This window comes from Palaemon carinicauda, chromosome 45 (assembly GCF_036898095.1).
Source record: "Palaemon carinicauda isolate YSFRI2023 chromosome 45, ASM3689809v2, whole genome shotgun sequence".
NCBI lineage: Eukaryota > Metazoa > Arthropoda > Malacostraca > Decapoda > Palaemonidae > Palaemon > Palaemon carinicauda.
The window spans coordinates 1,006,763-1,026,762 of NC_090769.1; the positions used below are offsets into that span (position 1 = coordinate 1,006,763).

Genomic DNA, 20,000 nt, shown 5'->3' on the forward strand with positions numbered 1-20,000 from the left:
GGCTCTGATCCCGAGGTCGTTAAGAGAATCAAGACATTAATGTATAAAAATATATGGCTTATTTGAATATGATAAACAAGTCTAAATGTGCAAAATTTATCATTAATCGAATGCCAATTCACAAACTTACCAATTAGCTACGATGGTGAAGATGGGTTGATTTCAATTCCAAGTACAAAAAACCTGAATTCGACAGGTATATGTACAGAAGAATTGTCATTGACTTTCATCTCTCTTCGTGGCCAAGTGGCATGTCACTGTTCATACAAGTTTCCTATAGGACTTTGCATATTTTTACATATAAGTCGGTAAGTGAACAAGGGCCCCATAGTTTTGCTTTACCTAGGCATCAAAATGCTCTTGACACAGCACTGATGATCTTAACCCAAACTTTAGGAGGTTCACAATATTTCAATTGAGGAACACACCACTGCAACCGGGTTCGAACTTAACCCCGTTTGTTTCGTCCAGATCAAGGCTGGTGACGAAGAAGGTGCGGATCAAGAGAACGATGACCGAATTTTGAAGCTGACCTTACACCACCTGCAGGGGGTCTTCTTCGTCTACGCCGCTGGGATGCTCCTCTCCTCCTTTGCTCTGTTTTTGGAGTTGGTTACTCGGAGAACCGTGAAAGGAAACTGAAGATCTGCAAGCTGTGGCTAACTGTAATTTCGTTTACAGAGGAAGAATACAACATTTGATAACTGAGAAATTTATCACTTTCCCTAATGCTTGTAAACACGCAGGTCACGTCTTAGAACAAATACATAAATAACCACCTAATATCAATTATCATGCATTTATATAATCACTTATTAAAATGAACGAAGTTTCAAAGCGGTTTGTTTAGTACTTCTCGTGTAGTTTATTTATTTCCTTATTATCATTCCTCATTGGGCTATTTTCTTGTTGGAGCCCTTGGGCTTATAGCATCATGCTTATCCAACTAGGGTTGTAGCTTGGCTAGTAATAATAATATTAATGATAATAATAATGAAGCAATAAAGCTGTGTTACCACAAGACTTTCATAGCCTTTGCTGCTCCGATGGTAATTTACATTTCAATCCATGAAGGAATCATACGTCGAATTAGATCCATGGAATAATTAGTTGGTGTTACCAATAGTTAGAAATGGATAATCGTTTTAATTTTGTTATGGGTATTCTAATAGCGTTTAAAGGTTTAAAAGCCGCTCATGAATGGCAGAAGCAAGTGACAGTGAATTGCCCTATCAAGCAGGACAATGCCCTGAGACTGACCTTATATACATATGATCAGCGCCCAAGCCCCCTCTCAACCCAAGCTAGTAGGACCAAGGAAGGCCAGGTAATGGCTGCTGATGACTCAGCGGATAGACTTATAGGCTCCCCCAAACAGCCAGTCCTTAGCCCACAAGGATGACGAGGTTACAGCGACCAAAGTAACTAGAGTTTGAGCGGGTCTCGAACCCCAGTCTGGCGTTCACCAGTCGGGGACGTTACCACATCGGCCATTGTAATAAATATACTTATGAAGTGTTATCTTCGTAACAGTTGAAACATTGCAACATTTCAAGACTAAAGTTTAATATAACACAAGGTCATTAGATATAAAAGTACAAAATATAGCCATAATTTATTCATCTTTTAAAAATTGATACTTAAATTTGGAAAATCAATTGAATTACAAATATTAGATGAGTTAATCTTATGGATGACATTTCGACAATAAGTCCTTGAGATTATATGACGTGTATAAATCAATAGTAGAATTTCAGGTTTCTTGAAATGACATTAAACTTCCATTGCCTACAATTGATAGAGGTCACGTCTTAAATAAGTATGCCAAAGTCTGCATAGGTTCCCAAGTGATGCGAAATGGAGTAAAATTGATAAAAACATAGATATTTAGAATATGAACGTCCTAAATACGGATTGGAATAGAGGTATTGAAAAATACAATATAGAATAATTTTGTCTTAAATATATCTGTATATAACTACAAAATAGGGCAATGGTCTCTCTCTCTCTCTCTCTCTCTCTCTCTCTCTCTCTCTCTCTCTCTCTCTCTCTCTCTCTCTCTCTCTTCCATTACATGGACACATCGGTAGTCTACGTGAATGAGACTTCTAATGAATGAAACTTTAAAACTTAGGATTAGCCCAGAAATTTGTCTGTGACACAAATCTTTGTCGTAAACCTTAGCATCATGAAATTAGTCGGTTACTTTACGACATCAGCCATCGTATTTGTTCGTATTGAGTTTTTTTATCGCTTTTCCCTCCACTCAAGGGAAACCAGACAATAATAACTCTGAAAGTTACTGGTTATAGTCAGCTAGACAAAGGCTAATGAACTCTAGTACCCTATCAAATACTGATGGTCAATCACAAGTTCAAGCAGATGAACCCATTCACACCCCTTGAAGTAGTCTACCCCCATTGAAACCAACTGGCCAGTCACAATAAAGACAGCTGAGTTCACTCCAGTGAACCTATGCTGTAAGTCAATGAATCTAGCCGTTAAACCTCAAGTGCGGTCAGCTGAGCCAACTCCTGTGAACTTCTGCAGTACCTTATATAACCCAACTGGTCAATCATAAGTAGGGCAGATGAAACTACTCCAATGTACCATTGCAGTACCATATTTAGCCCAGCTAGCCAATCACAATATTTCATTAACCACAGTTAGTCAGTCACAAGTGCGGGCAGCTGAGCCCAATTCTATTAACCCATCAGTACCTTATTTAGTCCATTACCGTCATTCTTTCACTACCCAATTGAACTAATTATAAGTGTAGTTAGCTAACACTACTCCCATAAACCTGAAAGTACTCTACTGAACCCAGCTGGCCAATCATAACTACATTCAGCTAATTTCATTCCTTTAAGAGTCTCCTAGACATCTGTAGTGCCATACCAAACCTAGCTCACCAATCATTAGTATAAAAATAAATGTAATAATCTGCACCGATGACCATAGCATTGCACATTAAGCCTTGTCCACACGATCGTGCATGCCCGACGGGCAGACAGTGATACCAGACCACAATAGTTAGTAAGAATGAAGGTTAAGGCCGTCAGAAGCGGGAAACCCACAGACAGGGATCTAGCATCATACAGTGTTGCCAGATCCCTCCCTTTAGTTTTCCCGCTTCTGACGTCATCATCCCTCATTTTCACTAACTATTATAGCCTGGTATCACTGTTTGTCCGTTGGGTATGCACGACCGTGTGGACAGGGCTTAAGATAGGCAGATGACATCTTGGGATTTTTATAACTTTAAGGATTTTTTTCAGTCTGGTCACACATGGAAAAGCCCTGCTTTTTGCTTTGTGTAAAACCTACAAGAATTGTATGTTGCGTATAGTCTTAAGTATTTAGAGATCATATGGCATAATCCACATTAATCATCAAATGCAGGGTATCATTGCACTTTGAAAATTGAAAGATTCTTCAGCTTCTAGAAAGCCTTTCAGTCAGGTTCACAAGGTAATTTTGCCAGATTTCTTTTGAGAGTATCATTACTGTAATTTGTTGTCAACTTTATTATATAAGCAATCATAAAGTAAATTTTTCCATTTGCCCATATGCTTAGTGGCCGCCATCTTGGATTTTGCAGAAAGGCTGCTGTAAAAAAAAGTTTTTCAATAATATATTAGATTCTAAATAACCTAGAAATATGAATTTGACAGAAGGGCCACCATTACCAGGTCCAAAACATACAATGGTATCGAAATATAAATGCTAGAATCAATCAAAGACTTATTTGACGGAAATATTCCACTTTATTCAATGTTTTACAAGTTATCAGACATGAACATACCACTAGGTTAGTGTCCCTTAAGTACCAAAATGCTCCTCATAACAAAAAGGGGTTTAATATTTCATCCAACAAGGGAACCATTATATATCATCTCAATAACCTTCATCATCAGTTTCATAATTGTTCTGAGTGTCCTCATCATTCTAACACTCACTGCCAACCTGGAAAAGGCCAGTGTAGGATAAGTTCTTTCTTCTGTAAGAGCCTCTGGTAGAACTGTCTGTTCTGTATTGACAGCTAACTATCTCAATGGTGGACTATGGAGCTGGAAAGCCATCTATCATGGTTGGTTTCATCTGGCCATCAGACTCCTTATGGTAGCCATTCTACAGGGGATTCAACTGAAGAACCTGCAGAGCAATTCTGGCCTCTTTTTACACTTTGGCTTGGATGTGAACTAACAGGGAATGTTGTCTCAGAGCTCCAAAGATAAAAGGTAACTCGTCAATTTTTTCCATATGCATGCAGGAGAGAGGCCATCGCAAAGTAGTTGCCTTTGAGGTAGTAGGCTGCACAGATGAAGCTAGCGAGAGAGGCCAACATAATTTTTATCCATTCTGCCTCTGTTGAAAAAAATTACAAATAATTGATTACATCTCTATCCACCTTCATGTGGACTTACAGCCATTTTGTCAGCACCATTGAATGCATGGAAGGCTGGCAAAGCCTTTCCTCTTTTTGCAACTATGGTTTTCTGTAATGGTTCTATCCTCTTAACAATGGAGGCTATGAAAATGGATGTGTTCTTCAGCATGTAGTCATGGTTTACTATTACTAACACTAGGACAGCTATGTCTTAGGATAAGAAAACCATCTGTTCTTCTGAAGGGTTTCGCCGTGATGCTATGACAGCCTGATAGATCAGCAATGTGCCTGAATTTACATGATTATTATCCTGAAACAGCAAATCACTGTTGCACCTGGTATGCCTGAAAAAGTGATGACCTGTTTGTGTGCTGTACTGTGGTACTTGAATCTAGATAGTTGGTCAACTCAGCCTTTGTCTGGGAAAGGAACCTGCTCATTAGGATGTGTTTTATGTTTGTGCCATCTCTGACCTACAGTAATACTGGATTGGCAATCTTCCTTTCCTTGTGCTATCCTTGGTAGCTCTATTCAGAGAAGCATCCCTGTATGTATCAAATGCAACGATGATTTTACCGAGATCTTTGACTTTCACTATGGTCATCTGGAACATCTGAATGTCACCGATGACCTCTACATTGTTTGTATCCTTGGATGTCTTGGTGAATGTGATGCTTTTCCTTATTACCTATGCTTCTAAATAGATTGTCTGCATGATGTCCTCTCCATTACCATGATTTATCATCACAGAAGGAACCATGGGTTCCTTGTAGGAAACGGCTAACTTCCTTCAATCTTTTTCAAGGCAGGATTTCAGGCTTAGCAAGGCATTCGGAATCTTCTTTTTCAGCTACTTTCTATTTAATGTAGGTATGAAGTTTTCTAAGCGATCTGTGCTAACCATATTGACATAGGTGGTTTTGATATCTCTTATAGGTAGGTATGCTTGGTTCTGTGTTTGGACATCAATGAGGTTTATCAGCTCAAGTAGATTTGCACGCAATAGCAAAGGTTCTTTATAGCCTGCTATGCTTCCACTTCATCATCATTATTAAAAACGAGATTTACCCACGCAATGAGTCAAGTTCGACTCTTACAGAGTTTTGGCTTCCACTAGGTATTAGCTAATTGATGTCCATGGAAAACATATTTGTCCAGTAAGTTTTTTAATACAGGAAATCAATTAAAGGCACATCTGGTGTAATGCATGTAGTTGGTCTCGTTTCGACAGCACCATTAAGATAGCTTTCTTACTTTCAGAGGGTTTGTCTTTTTTCTCTCTTTTTCTTATTTGGCATTAGTCTACACATCCTGCGCCTTTCTCCCCTGGGGTCTGTGAAAAGTCTATTAGGAACTCTTTTGATGTTTCAAATCGGTGATGCCCTAACTGCCTAAGTTACACTTTACAGATGTCATTCTGCCTTTTTTCAGCTTTTATATGAGGGATTAATATCTAACTTGTAGAGCACTACAATCAGTTACTCAGAATATAATATATTCCTTTAAAGCCCCAAAATAACATGACATGATTTTAAATGGTATCAAACCTGTTCATTTAATTTTCAGGTAAAATCGATAGATATAATATCAAGAAATACAAGTAACTCGCCAATGCAGATTATATATAGAATAATTAACAAAAGGGGGTAAATATTACAGTTTTATCCATATTACAAGTTAAGCTCCTGCCCTGGCTGAGATTGCAACAAACAATGGGAACTGAATAAGGAAGCAGCTGCAGCTAATTACGAATGAATAAGCTGAGAAGTAAAGGATAATCCAGAAGTAAAACAAAATTACTGTCAATAATAGAATACAATATAGTAAATAAGAACAATATTATTATTATTATTATCATTTGCTAAGCTACAACCCTAATTGGAAAAGCAGGATGCTATAAGCCCAGGGACCCCAACAGGGAAAATAGCCCAGTAAGGAAAGGAAAGAAGGAAAAATTAAATATTTCAAGAACACCAACAATAAAATAGATACTTCCTATACAAACTGTAAGAACTTTAACAAAACAGGAGAAAGCGAAATTAGATAGAATAGTGTACCCGAGTGTACCCTCAAGCAAGAGAACTCTTAACCCAAGACAGTGGAAGATCATGGTACAGAGGCTATGGCACTACCCAAGACTAGAGACCTGTGGTTTGATTTTGTAGTGTCCTAGAAGAGCTGCTTACCATAGCTAAAGAGTCTCTTCTATCCTTACCAAAATGAAAGTAGCAACTGAACAATTAAAGTGATATTTAACTTCTTGGGTGAAGAAGAATTGTTTGGTAACCCAGATCTAGAAAAAAGTTTAAGCCCCAAGTGAGAACTTGTGAAGCTTCACCCATTCAACTTCATAATTATGAAGATCATTCCACAATATGATCGCAGCAGAAACTAGACTTCCAAGATGCAGTGTTAAATTGTTCCTAAAAAAAAAATGCAATAATGCTTGGTTTGACTGTAAAACTAATGCTAATAGTGTATAGTCTGGGAGGATCTGAATGCGAATAATGACCATAATTATGAAAAATCATGTACAACATATAGGAGGAGCTAATGGAATGATGGAGTCAGAGGCCAATATCAAGATCAGATATATGGAATCTAATAGACCAAGTTTTTACAGGTACTATAAGAAATGAAGGCCTCATCAAAATAGAGTCCGAGTAAGTCACATTACAGTGACTCTGGTCAAGATAAAGGGAATCTATTCATGAGTTCCCCTCATCCGTAACTTGCTGAATCTGGAAGATTTTTACTTAGAAGAATTGGCTCTCTTCTCGTGAAGTATAGACAGGAACATAGACAGGACATGAAAAAAGCTGCAGATCGACAGAGCATTACTCTTTTACCGTTAGAATAAAACTGATGATCTTCCATCCAAGCCTCCTCTTGACCAAGATGATTAAGGATATTACTGAAGTGTTATTGAAATTGCCTAACCTTTTCTTTCTGACTCTTTCCTAGTTACAGGGGATGGATTAACAGCCTCTGCAGATGATGGTGAAATGATTACTTCACTTTCAGTGGTCCGGGAAACACATGGTTGCTCAAACGAAGGCTCTGGAAATCGATCACAATTTAGGTGTTCAGGCCATGAAAAGCCAAATTTGTTGATGAGTTCCTCACATCCATGTCTAGCTGAATGACAAAGACTCCTGCAAGGAAGAATTGGTTCTTCTTGTGAAGTAATAACAGGAATATAAACAGAACATAGAAATAGCTTCAGATCTACAGAGCACTGTGCTTTTACCAATGGATAAAACTGATGAACTTCTAGCCCAGCTTCTTCTTGACTCAGATGATTAAGGATATTAGGGAAAGCAGTATAGTATGGAAGATCTTTACAAAGGTGTACTGAAATAGCCTCACATTCTCTTTCCTATCCTTTACTAGTCACAGGAGACTCGGAAACAGATTCTGGAGACGATGAAGAAATCATTACTTTACTTTCAATTACTTTCGAGACACAAGATTGCTCAAACGAAGGTTCTGGAAATCGATCACAATTTAGACGATCAGGCCAAGAAAAGCCATATTGCTTCATGAGTTCCTCACATCCATGTCTAGCTGAATGGCAAAGACTTCTGCATGGAAGAATTGGTTGTTTATTTGAAGTACAAACAGGGACATATACAGAACATAAAAATAAACGCAGATCTACAGAGCAATGTATTTGTACTAATGGATAAAACTGATGAATTTCTAGCCCAGCCTCATCTTGACTTAGATGATTAAGGATATTAGGAAAAGTGGTATTGTATAAAAATTCTTTGCAAAGTGGTACTGAAATAGCTTCACATTCCCTTTCTGATCCTTTCATAGTCACGGAACTCTCAGTAACAGGTTTTGGAGATGATGGTGAAATGATTAATTCAGTTTCAGTTACTCGTGAAACACAGGGTTGCTCAAACGAAGGTTCTGGAAATCGATCACAATTTAGGTGTTCAGGCCATGAAAAGCCAAATCTGTTCATGAGTTTCTCGCATCCGTGTCTCGCTGAATGGCAAAGACTTCTGCATGGAAGAATTGGTTTATCTTGAGAAGTACAAAAAGGAATGTAAACAGAACATAAAAATAGCTTCAGATCTACAGAGCACTGTGCTTTTACCAATGGAAAAAACTGATGAGCTTCTAGCCCAGCTTCTTCTTGACTCAGATGATTAAGGATATTAGGGAAAGTAGTATTGTACGGAAGGTCTTTGCAAAGTTGTACTGAAATAGCCTCACATTCTCTTTCTAATCCTTTACTAATCACAGGAGACTCAGAAACAGGTTCTGGAGATGATGAAGAAGTCATTACTTTACTCTCAGCTACTTGCAAAACACAAGGTTGCTCAAACGAAGGTTCCGGAAATCGATCACAATTTAGGTTTTCAGGCCATGAAAATCCAAAGCTGATCATGAGTTCCTCACATCCATGTCTAGCTGAATGGCAAAGACTTTTGCATGGAAGAATTGGTTCTTCTCGTGAAGTACAAACAGGAACATAAACAGAACATAAAAATAGCTGCAGATCTACAGAGCACTGTGCTTTTACCAATGGAAAAAACTGATGAACTTCTAGCCCAGCTTCATCTTGACTTAGATGATTAATGATATTAGGAAAAGTAGTATTGTATGGAAGGTCTTTGCAAAGTGGTATTGAAATAGCCTCACATACTGTTTCAGATCCTTTCATAGTCACAGGAGACTCAGTAACAGGTTTTGGAGATAATGGAGAAATGATTACTTCGCTGTCAGTTATTCGTGAAACACAAGGTTGCTTAAAAGAAGGTTCCGGAAATCGATCGCAATTTAGACGATCAGGCCAAGAAAACCCATATTGCTTCATGAGTTCCTCACATCCATGTCTAGCTGAATGGCAAAGACTTCTGCAAGGAAGAATTGGTTCTTTTTCTGAAGTACAAACGGGAACATAAACAGAACATAAAAATAAACGCAGATCTACGGAGCACTGTACTTCTACCAATGGATAAAACTGATGAACTTCTAGCCCAGCTTCTTCTTGGCTTAGATGATTAAGGGTATTAGGAAAAGTGGTATTGTATGAAAATTGTTTGCAAAGTGGTACTGAAATAGCCTCACATTCCCTTTCTGATCCTTTCATAGTCACGGAACTCTCAGTAACAGGTTTTGGAGATGATGGTGAAATGATTAATTCAGTTTCAGTTACTCGTGTAACACAGGGTTGCTCAAACGAAGGTTCTGGAAATCGATCACAATTTAGGTGTTCAGGCCATGAAAAGCCAAATCTGTTCATGAGTTTCTCGCATCCGTGTCTCGCTGAATGGCAAAGACTTCTGCATGGAAGAATTGGTTTATCTTGAGAAGTACAAAAAGGAATGTAAACAGAACATAAAAATATCTTCAGATCTACAGAGCACTGTGCTTTTACCAATGGAAAAAACTGATGAGCTTCTAGCCCAGCTTCTTCTTGACTCAGATGATTAAGGATATTAGGGAAAGTAGTATTGTACGGAAGGTCTTTGCAAAGTTGTACTGAAATAGCCTCACATTCTCTTTCTAATCCTTTACTAATCACAGGAGACTCAGAAACAGGTTCTGGAGATGATGAAGAAGTCATTACTTTACTCTCAGCTACTTGCAAAACACAAGGTTGCTCAAACGAAGGTTCCGGAAATCGATCACAATTTAGGTTTTCAGGCCATGAAAATCCAAAGCTGATCATGAGTTCCTCACATCCATGTCTAGCTGAATGGCAAAGACTTTTGCATGGAAGAATTGGTTCTTCTCGTGAAGTACAAACAGGAACATAAACAGAACATAAAAATAGCTGCAGATCTACAGAGCACTGTGCTTTTACCAATGGAAAAAACTGATGAACTTCTAGCCCAGCTTCATCTTGACTTAGATGATTAATGATATTAGGAAAAGTAGTATTGTATGGAAGGTCTTTGCAAAGTGGTATTGAAATAGCCTCACATACTGTTTCAGATCCTTTCATAGTCACAGGAGACTCAGTAACAGGTTTTGGAGATAATGGAGAAATGATTACTTCGCTGTCAGTTATTCGTGAAACACAAGGTTGCTTAAAAGAAGGTTCCGGAAATCGATCGCAATTTAGACGATCAGGCCAAGAAAACCCATATTGCTTCATGAGTTCCTCACATCCATGTCTAGCTGAATGGCAAAGACTTCTGCAAGGAAGAATTGGTTCTTTTTCTGAAGTACAAACGGGAACATAAACAGAACATAAAAATAAACGCAGATCTACGGAGCACTGTACTTCTACCAATGGATAAAACTGATGAACTTCTAGCCCAGCTTCTTCTTGGCTTAGATGATTAAGGGTATTAGGAAAAGTGGTATTGTATGAAAATTGTTTGCAAAGTGGTACTGAAATAGCCTCACATTCCCTTTCTGATCCTTTCATAGTCACGGGAGACTCGGTAACAGGTTCTGGAGATGATGGTGAAATGATTAATTCATTTTCGGTTACTCGTGAAACACAAGGTTGCTCGAACGAAGGTTCTGGAAAGCGATCACAATTTAGGTGTTCAGGCCATGAAAATCCAAAGCTTATCATGAGTTCCTCACATCCATGTCTAGCTGAATGGCAAAGACTTCTGCATGGAAGAATTGGTTGTTTATCTGAAGTACAAACAGGGACATATACAGAACATAAAAATAAACGCAGATCTACAGAGCACTGTACTTTTACCAATGGGAAAAACTGATGAACTTCTAGCCCAGCTTCATCTTGACTGAGATGATTAAGGGTATTAGGAAAAGTAGTATTGTATGGAAGGTCTTTGCAAAGTGATATTGAAATAGCCTCACATTCTATTTCAGATCCTTTTCTAGTCACAGGAAATTCGGTAACATGTTCTGGAGATGATGGCGAAATGATTACTTCGCTGTCAGTTACTCGTGAAACACAGGGCTGCTCAAACGAAGGTTCTGGAAATCGATCGCAGTTTAGGTGTTCAGGCCACGAAAATCCAAATCTAATCATAAGTTCCTCACATCCATGTCTAGCTGAATGACAAAGACTTCTGCATGGTAGAATTGGTTCATCCTGTGAAGTACAAACAGGAGTATAAACAGAACATAAAAATAGCTGCAGATCTACAGAGCACTGTGCTTCAATAAAGTAAAAAAACTGATGTGCTTCTAGTCCGGCTTCACCTTGACTCAGATGATTAAGGATATTTGGGGAAGTGGTATTGTATGGTAAATCTTTGCAAAGTGGCAGTGAAATAGTCTCACACTTTCCTTCTGAATCTTTCCAAGGCACAAGAGACTGAGTAACAGGCTTTGGGGATGATGTTGTAGTGGTAGCTTCATTTTCGGCCTCTGAGTTGATACACAGCTGTCCAGAGGAAAGTTCAGGAAATCGATCACAATCCAGGGATTCAGGCCAAGAGTATCCATATCTAGCTATGATTTTCTCACATCTGTTTCTTGCTGAACGACAAAGACTTTTACATGGCGGAATTGGCGTTTCTAGTATAGTACAAATAGGAACAAAAAGAGAACATAGAAATATCTGCAGATTTCTAGAGCACTGGTGTTTAATAAAGGGTGAAATTCGATTCATTGCAGCTAATGCTTCCTCTTGTGTTTTGTGTTGAAAAATGTTAGGCAAGATTGTATAAGTATAATTCAAACCCGTACACTCAGATTTAATAAGTTCCTGGCATGGTCCACTTGCATCTTTTTGAGTAACAACAGGTGATAAAAACACACAAGTTACAATGAGGCCGTACTTCAATATTATATTCGCATCGGTGATTGCCATTTTCAAGAGTGTATGCGTAGTCTTTCTGCTGTATTACAACATAAACGCACCACGCATATGCCAAAAATTAGATCTGTAAAGTACAAAATAAGACATTGTAAATATTCTGTGATCTTTCCACATTACACATATAGTATCTGATTTTTTTTATACCATTTGGTTATATAAATATACACCGAATATCATCGCACACGCAACCGAGTCTACGATACTACGGCATGGCTTGCACCAACACTAAAAACATACTAACATGATGCAATAGAAAATTTAAAAGCACATTTTTGCAACAAAAGAATTAATAGCTTGTTTTTTGTAAGCAAGTTTTATCACCGAGTTTGGGGGCGTACTTATACGTGTTTTCTACTGTAGTGTTCAGTTTTCATGAACATAGTAGGCTATCTTCGTTATTATTTTCACGAAAAACTTATCCGAATTAGCGGCCAAAACTAGTTTCCACCATATAATACTCTGCCAAGTGTTTCTTATCCTCTTTGGTACAACACAAATATCATCGAATACCAGACTTTTCTTGCCTTTCAGATTTTATGTGCAGCTTATCAATTGTGGAAAAAATGGGGAATATTTTTTCTTTTCATAATCATACGTAGGCCTACCTTTAAAAGGAACGCAGCTTCACAAATAGGCCTACGTGTATTTTCATAAATCGCGTTGTTAAACTAGACCATAATCGCCATTAATCACCCACCATTTAATCAGAAATCTCTGAAAGTCTTAGAGACGTCTGTATGTTTTCATTGAAGTGTCCTGTATTTTCTCTTGCTCATAGATAACGCACTCACCAATACACGAAGGAAATAAATCAACAAAGAAAACCCGATGCAATGAATACACAGTTGAACCCAGAACTCTTTCGCGTCGAGATGAGTTGGAAACTGGGATGAGAATTGAGAACGGTGTTCACCAGTCTACAGTAAGTCTCCGATGCGATTCATGCGAACGGTGGTACCCAGCGGCATAATCCAAGGCCATTGGAACTTGCCCAATAGTTTGTTCGAGTTGCTAGAATTGCTTTTTCTTTGAGGATATCAAACTCGTCTTAAGTAAAATCAATTAAGAAATGTCTCTCCGAGGCATATCGTATGCTAAGTTTACAATGTTATGCAAAATTACAATTCTCTCTCTCTCTCTCTCTCTCTCTCTCTCTCTCTCTCTCTCTCTCTCTCTCTCTCTCTCTCTCTCTCTCTCTAGCGTGTTGAAAGAGGTGTAGGCTACACATTATTTTTACGTAAAAAAAATTATAAAACTTTCAAGAATTCACAAGAAAACGTTTACTTCTCGTCATCTCAATCCTTGGACGCTTTCAAATGGAAACCGAGCCTGTGACTGGCAAATTTCTAACACAGCCGGATGTAAAACGCACGAATCATGCCACAGCAGTTGTAGAGAGAAGCTGACTGACTATACGAGTTAAGGTAGCCCCGGGCCTCTTTTTCTTACATTGCGAACGAGGCCCTTGGAGGACAAAAGGGGAATTGTTCTTCTTAAAAGCGAATGATGTCTTCGACACAATGGAGGAAGTCGGCCAGTAGGTTTCTATGCTCGTGATAACTTGGATTGCAGACGATCTCTGCTTATTACCTTATTATCTAATTATTTGCTCTTTAGAGAGATGCGAGGTTTGCTGTAATGGACATATTGAGAGAGAGAGAGAGAGAGAGAGAGAGAGAGAGAGAGAGAGAGAGAGAGAGAGAGAGAGTAAATGATACTTTAGATAATCCGCTACTTCATGATATATGGAATGGAAGAAACTCTCTAGTTACCATGGCAACGTTGGCAGTTTAAAACAGAAAAAAAAAGTTATTTTGGGGTTGTAGTTCATATCAACAACAACAACAACAACAACAACAACAACAACAACAACAACAACAACAACAATAATAATAATGTGATGCCTGTGCATTTAAAACAGTTAAAATTATTTTATTTTTCATTCGATCTTATTTGCAATATAAAGATAAAACATTTACACCTATTATTTTGGAACATTGACACATACAGATGCAGAGAGAGAGAGAGAGAGAGAGAGAGAGAGAGAGAGAGAGAGAGAGAGAGAAGACTTCCGCTCTTTATATTGTTATGCCTTCAGGAAGTACCCCTAAGATCCTAGACGTCTAACCCCATTCACTCTTTCTGTTATATTGTTCACTTTAACCGGCTAGTGGATTCTTTGTCCAGGTGATCTCTAATCTTAATAGATAAGTATTAATTATTTGATCCCATTTTTCCTCTGTGTTGATTATGTCTACATTATAAACTCAGCTTATACTTCCTGAAGATGACTACGACGTGCGTTTCTGGCATTTACGTTTGGTTTCTTATCATTTAAAGGTTTAAATGTCACTCTACAATGGCAAAGACAATGGACAAGATAATGTCTCAGAGACAAGACAGTGCTCTAGAGACTGATCATATATTCATATGATCAGCGCCCAAACCCCCTCTCCATTAAGCTAAGAACAGGTAAGGCCAGGCATTGGCTGCTGATGACTCAGCAGGTAGACCTATAGGCTCTCCAAATCCCCATCCCTAGCTGATAAAGACAGTGAGGTTGCAGACACTACAAGGAAGTATTGAGTTTGATCGTATCTTGAACTTCCGTCTAAGCAGGAACGTTTCCTTTAATAAATATTATGATTTTGATACATTTACTCATTTGTAGGTATATTTATCGATTTGATTATCTTTGTGTCTTTCCATTTGTTTAACACCCTGGCAATCTCTGGCATAGCATTCCATCCCAGCTATTAAGCAGCTCTTCTAAGAAAAGGACACTCCAAAATCAAACCATTGTTATCTAGTCTTAGGTAGTGCCAGCCTCTGCACCATGGTCTTCCACAGTCTTGGATTAGAGGTCTCTTGCTTAAGGGTACACTCGGGCACACTATTCTATCTTATTTCTCTTTCTCTTGTTTTGCTAAGTTTTTTATATTTTATATAGCATATATTTATCTTAATGTTACTGTTCTGAAGACATTTTATTTTTCCTTGTTTCCTTTCCTCACTGGGCTATTTTCCCTGTTGGAGCCCCTGGGCTTATAGCATTCTGTTTTTCCAACTAGGGTTGAAGCTCAGCAATTAATAATAATAATAATAATAATAATAATAATGATAATAATAATAATAGGTTACCTAGCTGTGTATGACTACCAGTTTTACTAGGGCCAAGAAAAATGGCTACAGGGGCTAGGAACCTAAGGGCTAGCCGTGATACCACACGACTGAACTCCGACAACTCCAAAGAAACAAATAAAAGCAGCAGATCTTGCTCAGAAGCTCCGAGGATTCATAGACTCAGATCAGTCACAAGATTAGCTAGAGCTGCTAGATGCATGGCTACCAATTCTACTGGGGTTAGGAAAAATGGCTATAGGGGCTAGGAATCTAAGAGGTAGCCCTGATACCACACGACTGAACTCCGACAACCTCTCCAAAGAAACAAATAAAAACAGCAGATCTTGCTCAGAAGCTCCAAGGAATCCATAGACTCAGATCAGGTGGCGTTCTTTCGGAGAGCCAGGGCTGAAGAAGACTTCCCTTTTGTTGTTGCTCACGGAGCGTGGTAGCGTGAGTTGCCCCGGCGGATTTCTACTTAATAGCCAGGTAACGGCCAGATTGGTCATTCTTAGCCTGAAATGCTCGCTCGTCCTACTTCCGGATATAATTTCGATGAAATGTTAAATGGGGATCATCATCTTTCGAGTTAACCGGGATAAGCAAGCGGACGTAAACGACCATAATCTCGAGATATTTTATTTTAATTATTTACTGTTTTTCTTGTTTATTTATTTCCTTGTTTCCATTCTCGCTGGGCTATTTTTTCCTTGCTGGAGCCCTTGAGCTTATAGTATCTTGCTTTACCAACTAGAGTTGTAGCTTAGCTAATAATAATAATAATAATGATAATAATAATAATAATAATAATAATGTTTTAATTAATTCCATATAGATCGGGTCTTCCCGTTTTCTTTGCGATATGCCATACTATCAATACTTTACAGTTATCTTAAGGTTTTTTTTTTCTACGTGAAATCTGATTAACATTTCGTTATAAAAATGTATCAGAACTTGAGTTGATGCCTCCTGTGATGAATGAGACATGTCTATAATATCCCCCAATTCATTAAAAAGGAGAGAGAGAGAGAGAGAGAGAGAGAGAGAGAGAGAGAGAGAGAGAGAGAGAGAGAGAGAGAGAGAGAGAATTTAAAACCGATTATTGTGTTATCTAAAACGGTTCACATACAAAATGCCACGCTATTGAAACCTTCATAGATTCAGTAACTTTATCACATGAATTAAGCCATATACGTTTCAACATTACTTAACTTCTGGCAACCCTTCAAGCCACGAATATCATTTTACATTTTTTTTTTCATGTCTGGATAGGCTGTATGAAAGATCGATCAACGATGTCTCGGTTGACAACAAGAAATACGTAAAATTATGTAAAATTCAAATCTGGTAATGTCTGAAGATCATACTGTTTCAAATTACAAAGAGAAAATTTGTTTCTAACCGGAAATCATCTAAAGAAGCTGGGAGATTTTAAACAGACTCTCGTCACATTACATCCTCGTGCAAGTGATACCCACTTCCGGGGCAGAACTATCTCCACAGTAAGTACTGAATGACGTGGTCACAGCGGGCCTTGTAGAAAGTGATGTACTCAGGCTATTGAACCTTTTGATTTGCCAAACATCCGTCGACTTAAGGTTACACATTAAAGTTTGATCAGTACTTTCAAATGTGAACTTGGACCTAAATAAGAACACTAGTTAACCCTTCATGATTGATTGATTGATTTGCGGTTTTCAGGCATCCTGACATCTAAGGTCATTGACGCCGACAATCCTTCATAAAATAAATAGATATATACTGAGGTACCTCACACTGTTAAAAATCTGCCTTAAAAAAGAAAAAAACGGTAAATGTATGGAAACATTTATTTCAGGATTTTTACCGTTTTTAAAACGGATATATTGACGTAAAGGAGTGATATTACGGTCACCAACCCGTAAAATATAATAAAGTAAGGTAAAAAATTATGGTCGTCTGTATTTTACTGAAATACGGCTAGGAACAGTATATTTTAACGGTGAATTTCCTACTAAAATTACGGGTTTTTTTTAACAGTACACCACTAAAATCAATGTTATCTAAAGTTGAGAGGTAAATAATTCAGGGAACGAATTCTAACAATGTCAACAAAATTAATCTTGCAGTAGATTTTACCCAAGAGAGCAGCTTTATCTGATACATATTATTATCTTCATTATTATTACTAGCCAAGCTGCAACCCTAGTTAGAAAAGCAAGATGCTCTAAGCCGAAGGGCTCCAATAGGGAAAAATAGCCCAGTGAGGAAAGGAAGTAAATAAATGATGAGAGTAAATTAGCAATATATCATTCTAAAAACAGTAACAGCGTCAAAACAGATGTCCTACATAAACTATTAACAACGTCAAAAACAGATATGTCATATATAAACTATAAAAAGACTCATGTCAGCCTGGTCAATAAATACATTTGCTCCAACTTTGAACTTTTGAAGTTCTACTGATTCAACTACCCGATTAGGAAGATCATTCCACAACCTCAGTAATTGATATTTCTCTAATTACTTTCATATCAAGTGTGGCCGGAAAGTCTTAGAAATACCCTTGAAAATGGATCTAATTAAACGTACAAGAAGACCAATGAAGATTACTTCATGATAATTTAATGTCTGTTGAGTGTGTGCGTACTTTTACTATTGTCAGATACACCACATAGTCTTAAATTAGACGTCTCAATAATTGGAGGAACTTTTCCAATGAATAATATAGTGACATCAAAATCTTAGAATTTCTTATCTAATATAATATGGAATGATCTACGTCACTACAAATGAATGACATAAAATATTATACATTATTAGTCATCTAATAAATAGCGGCGATTTTTATAGTTACAATATAAATATTTTTTTTCGACAACTTATTCTAATTGTTTTTCAGTTTTCGCTTTATACTAAATTTGACGATGTACAGTAACTACAAACGTACACCCATACAGAGAAGAGAGAGAGAGAGAGAGAGAGAGAGAGAGAGAGAGAGAGGGGGGGAAGAAGAAGAAGAAGAAGAAGAAGAAGAAGGAGAGAGAGAGAGAGAGAAGAAGAAGGAGAGAGAGAGAGAGAGAGAGAGAGAGGAGAGAGAGAGAGAGAGAGAGAGAGAGAGAGAGAGAGAGAGAGAGAGAGAGAGAGAGAGGGGGGGGGGGGAAGAAGAAGAAGAAGAAGGAGAGAGAGAGAGAAGAAGGAGAGAGAGAGAGAGGAGAAGAAGGAGAGAGAGAGAGAGAGGGTGGGGAAGAAGAAGAAGAAGAAGGGGAGAGAGAGAGAGAGAGAGAGAGAGAGAGAGAGAGAGAGAGAGAGAGAGAAGAAGAAGAAGGAGAGAGAAGAAGAAGGAGAGAGAGAGAGAGAGAGAGAGAGAGAGAGAGAGAGAGAGAAGAAGAAAAAGAAGACGAGAGAGAGAGAGAGAGAGAGAGAGAGAGAGAGAGAGAGAGAGAGAGAGAGAGAGAGAGTTTCTCATCGATTAAAATGATACAAAATTACCATCTAAAGACCTCCATTATGTCTTAGACATCCCAAAATCGTCGTGCAACAAGATCTCTGTTCTCCCTCTGCGGACAAGACAAAATTGGCCCAAATTTAGAGCACAAATCGTGTTCCGCGTTGATATCGCAGTGATCTAGGGCTTTGATGCTTGATCAGCAAGATGGAATTCTATTTCTTTAGGTTTTTGCTATTCTTCCTTTACAACGAGACTATACGTCTATACGTCTGTTTTGACGCTGTTACTGTTTTTAGAATGATATATTGTTAATTTATTCTCATCATTTATTTATTTCCTTATTTCCTTTCCTCACTGGGCTGTTTTTCCCTGTTGGAGCCCTTGGGCTTATGGCATCTTGCTTTTCCAACTAGGGTTGTAGCTTGGCTAGTAATAATAATAATAATAATAATAATAATAATAATAATGTGCGGTATATTCAGGCCATCGAAGGCTGATTTGACACTCAATAATAATAATAATAATAATAATAATAATAATAATAATAATAATGCTAATGCTATTGCTAAAAATAATAATAATAATAATAATAATAATAATAATAATAATAATAATAATAATAATAATAGCAATGATAATAATAATAATAATATTAATAATAATAATAATAATAATAATAGTGATGATGATAATAATAATGATAATAATAATAATAATGATAATGATAATAATAATGAGGATGATGATAATAATAATAATAATAATAATAATAATAATAATAATAATAATAATATGTAAAACTGCGAAATTAATTAGCTGGAATGTCTCCCAAAAGCTTTAAAATCTTAACTGGAATTTAGTTATGAATCTCAGTATAGCTACATGACGATTAGAACTAGCAAAACCGAAAACAAATCTTCCGATTTAATGTCCTGAATAACTAGCTTCGATTTCAATAGTCTAACGAGATCTAAAGCACAAGCATATGATTCATATTTCCATTGGCACGTATATACCAAAGTATGGATGCGTGCTTGATTAGTGCAGTGCTTGGCCCTCATTTGCTGGGCTTGTGTATTGCTTGCGGCCTATTACGGTTTGTTCACTCAGTTGTAAATGGAGACAATAAATGCTGGAATCACAAAAAATTTTAATAGATTAAAATTATGAATGTGTCATGACCACCGGTTGGAGGTCATTCAGCGCCCATATGCAATTGGAGGAACTCCTCGTAGTTAGCAATATAAAGTAAAATTTAAAAGTGTGGAGGGTAAGGTTATTATTAT

At 37.6% G+C, this 20,000-nt stretch overlaps 1 protein-coding gene and 1 pseudogene across 1 annotated transcript in view; one reads left to right on the forward strand and one right to left on the reverse strand.

The window, feature by feature from the left end:
* Nucleotides 1-835, forward strand: part of LOC137634661 (probable glutamate receptor) — a 17,442-nt gene extending 16,607 nt beyond the window's left edge. Inside the window, exon 11 of the mRNA XM_068367137.1 lies at nucleotides 472-835. Within this exon, the coding sequence (XP_068223238.1) occupies nucleotides 472-642 (171 nt within the window). The 3' untranslated portion in view covers nucleotides 643-835. The remainder of the gene's footprint in view (nucleotides 1-471) is intronic.
* Nucleotides 836-5,920: 5,085 nt separating this feature from the next.
* Nucleotides 5,921-12,220, reverse strand: LOC137634762 (uncharacterized; annotated as a pseudogene).
* Between the last annotated feature and the right edge of the window lie 7,780 nt (nucleotides 12,221-20,000).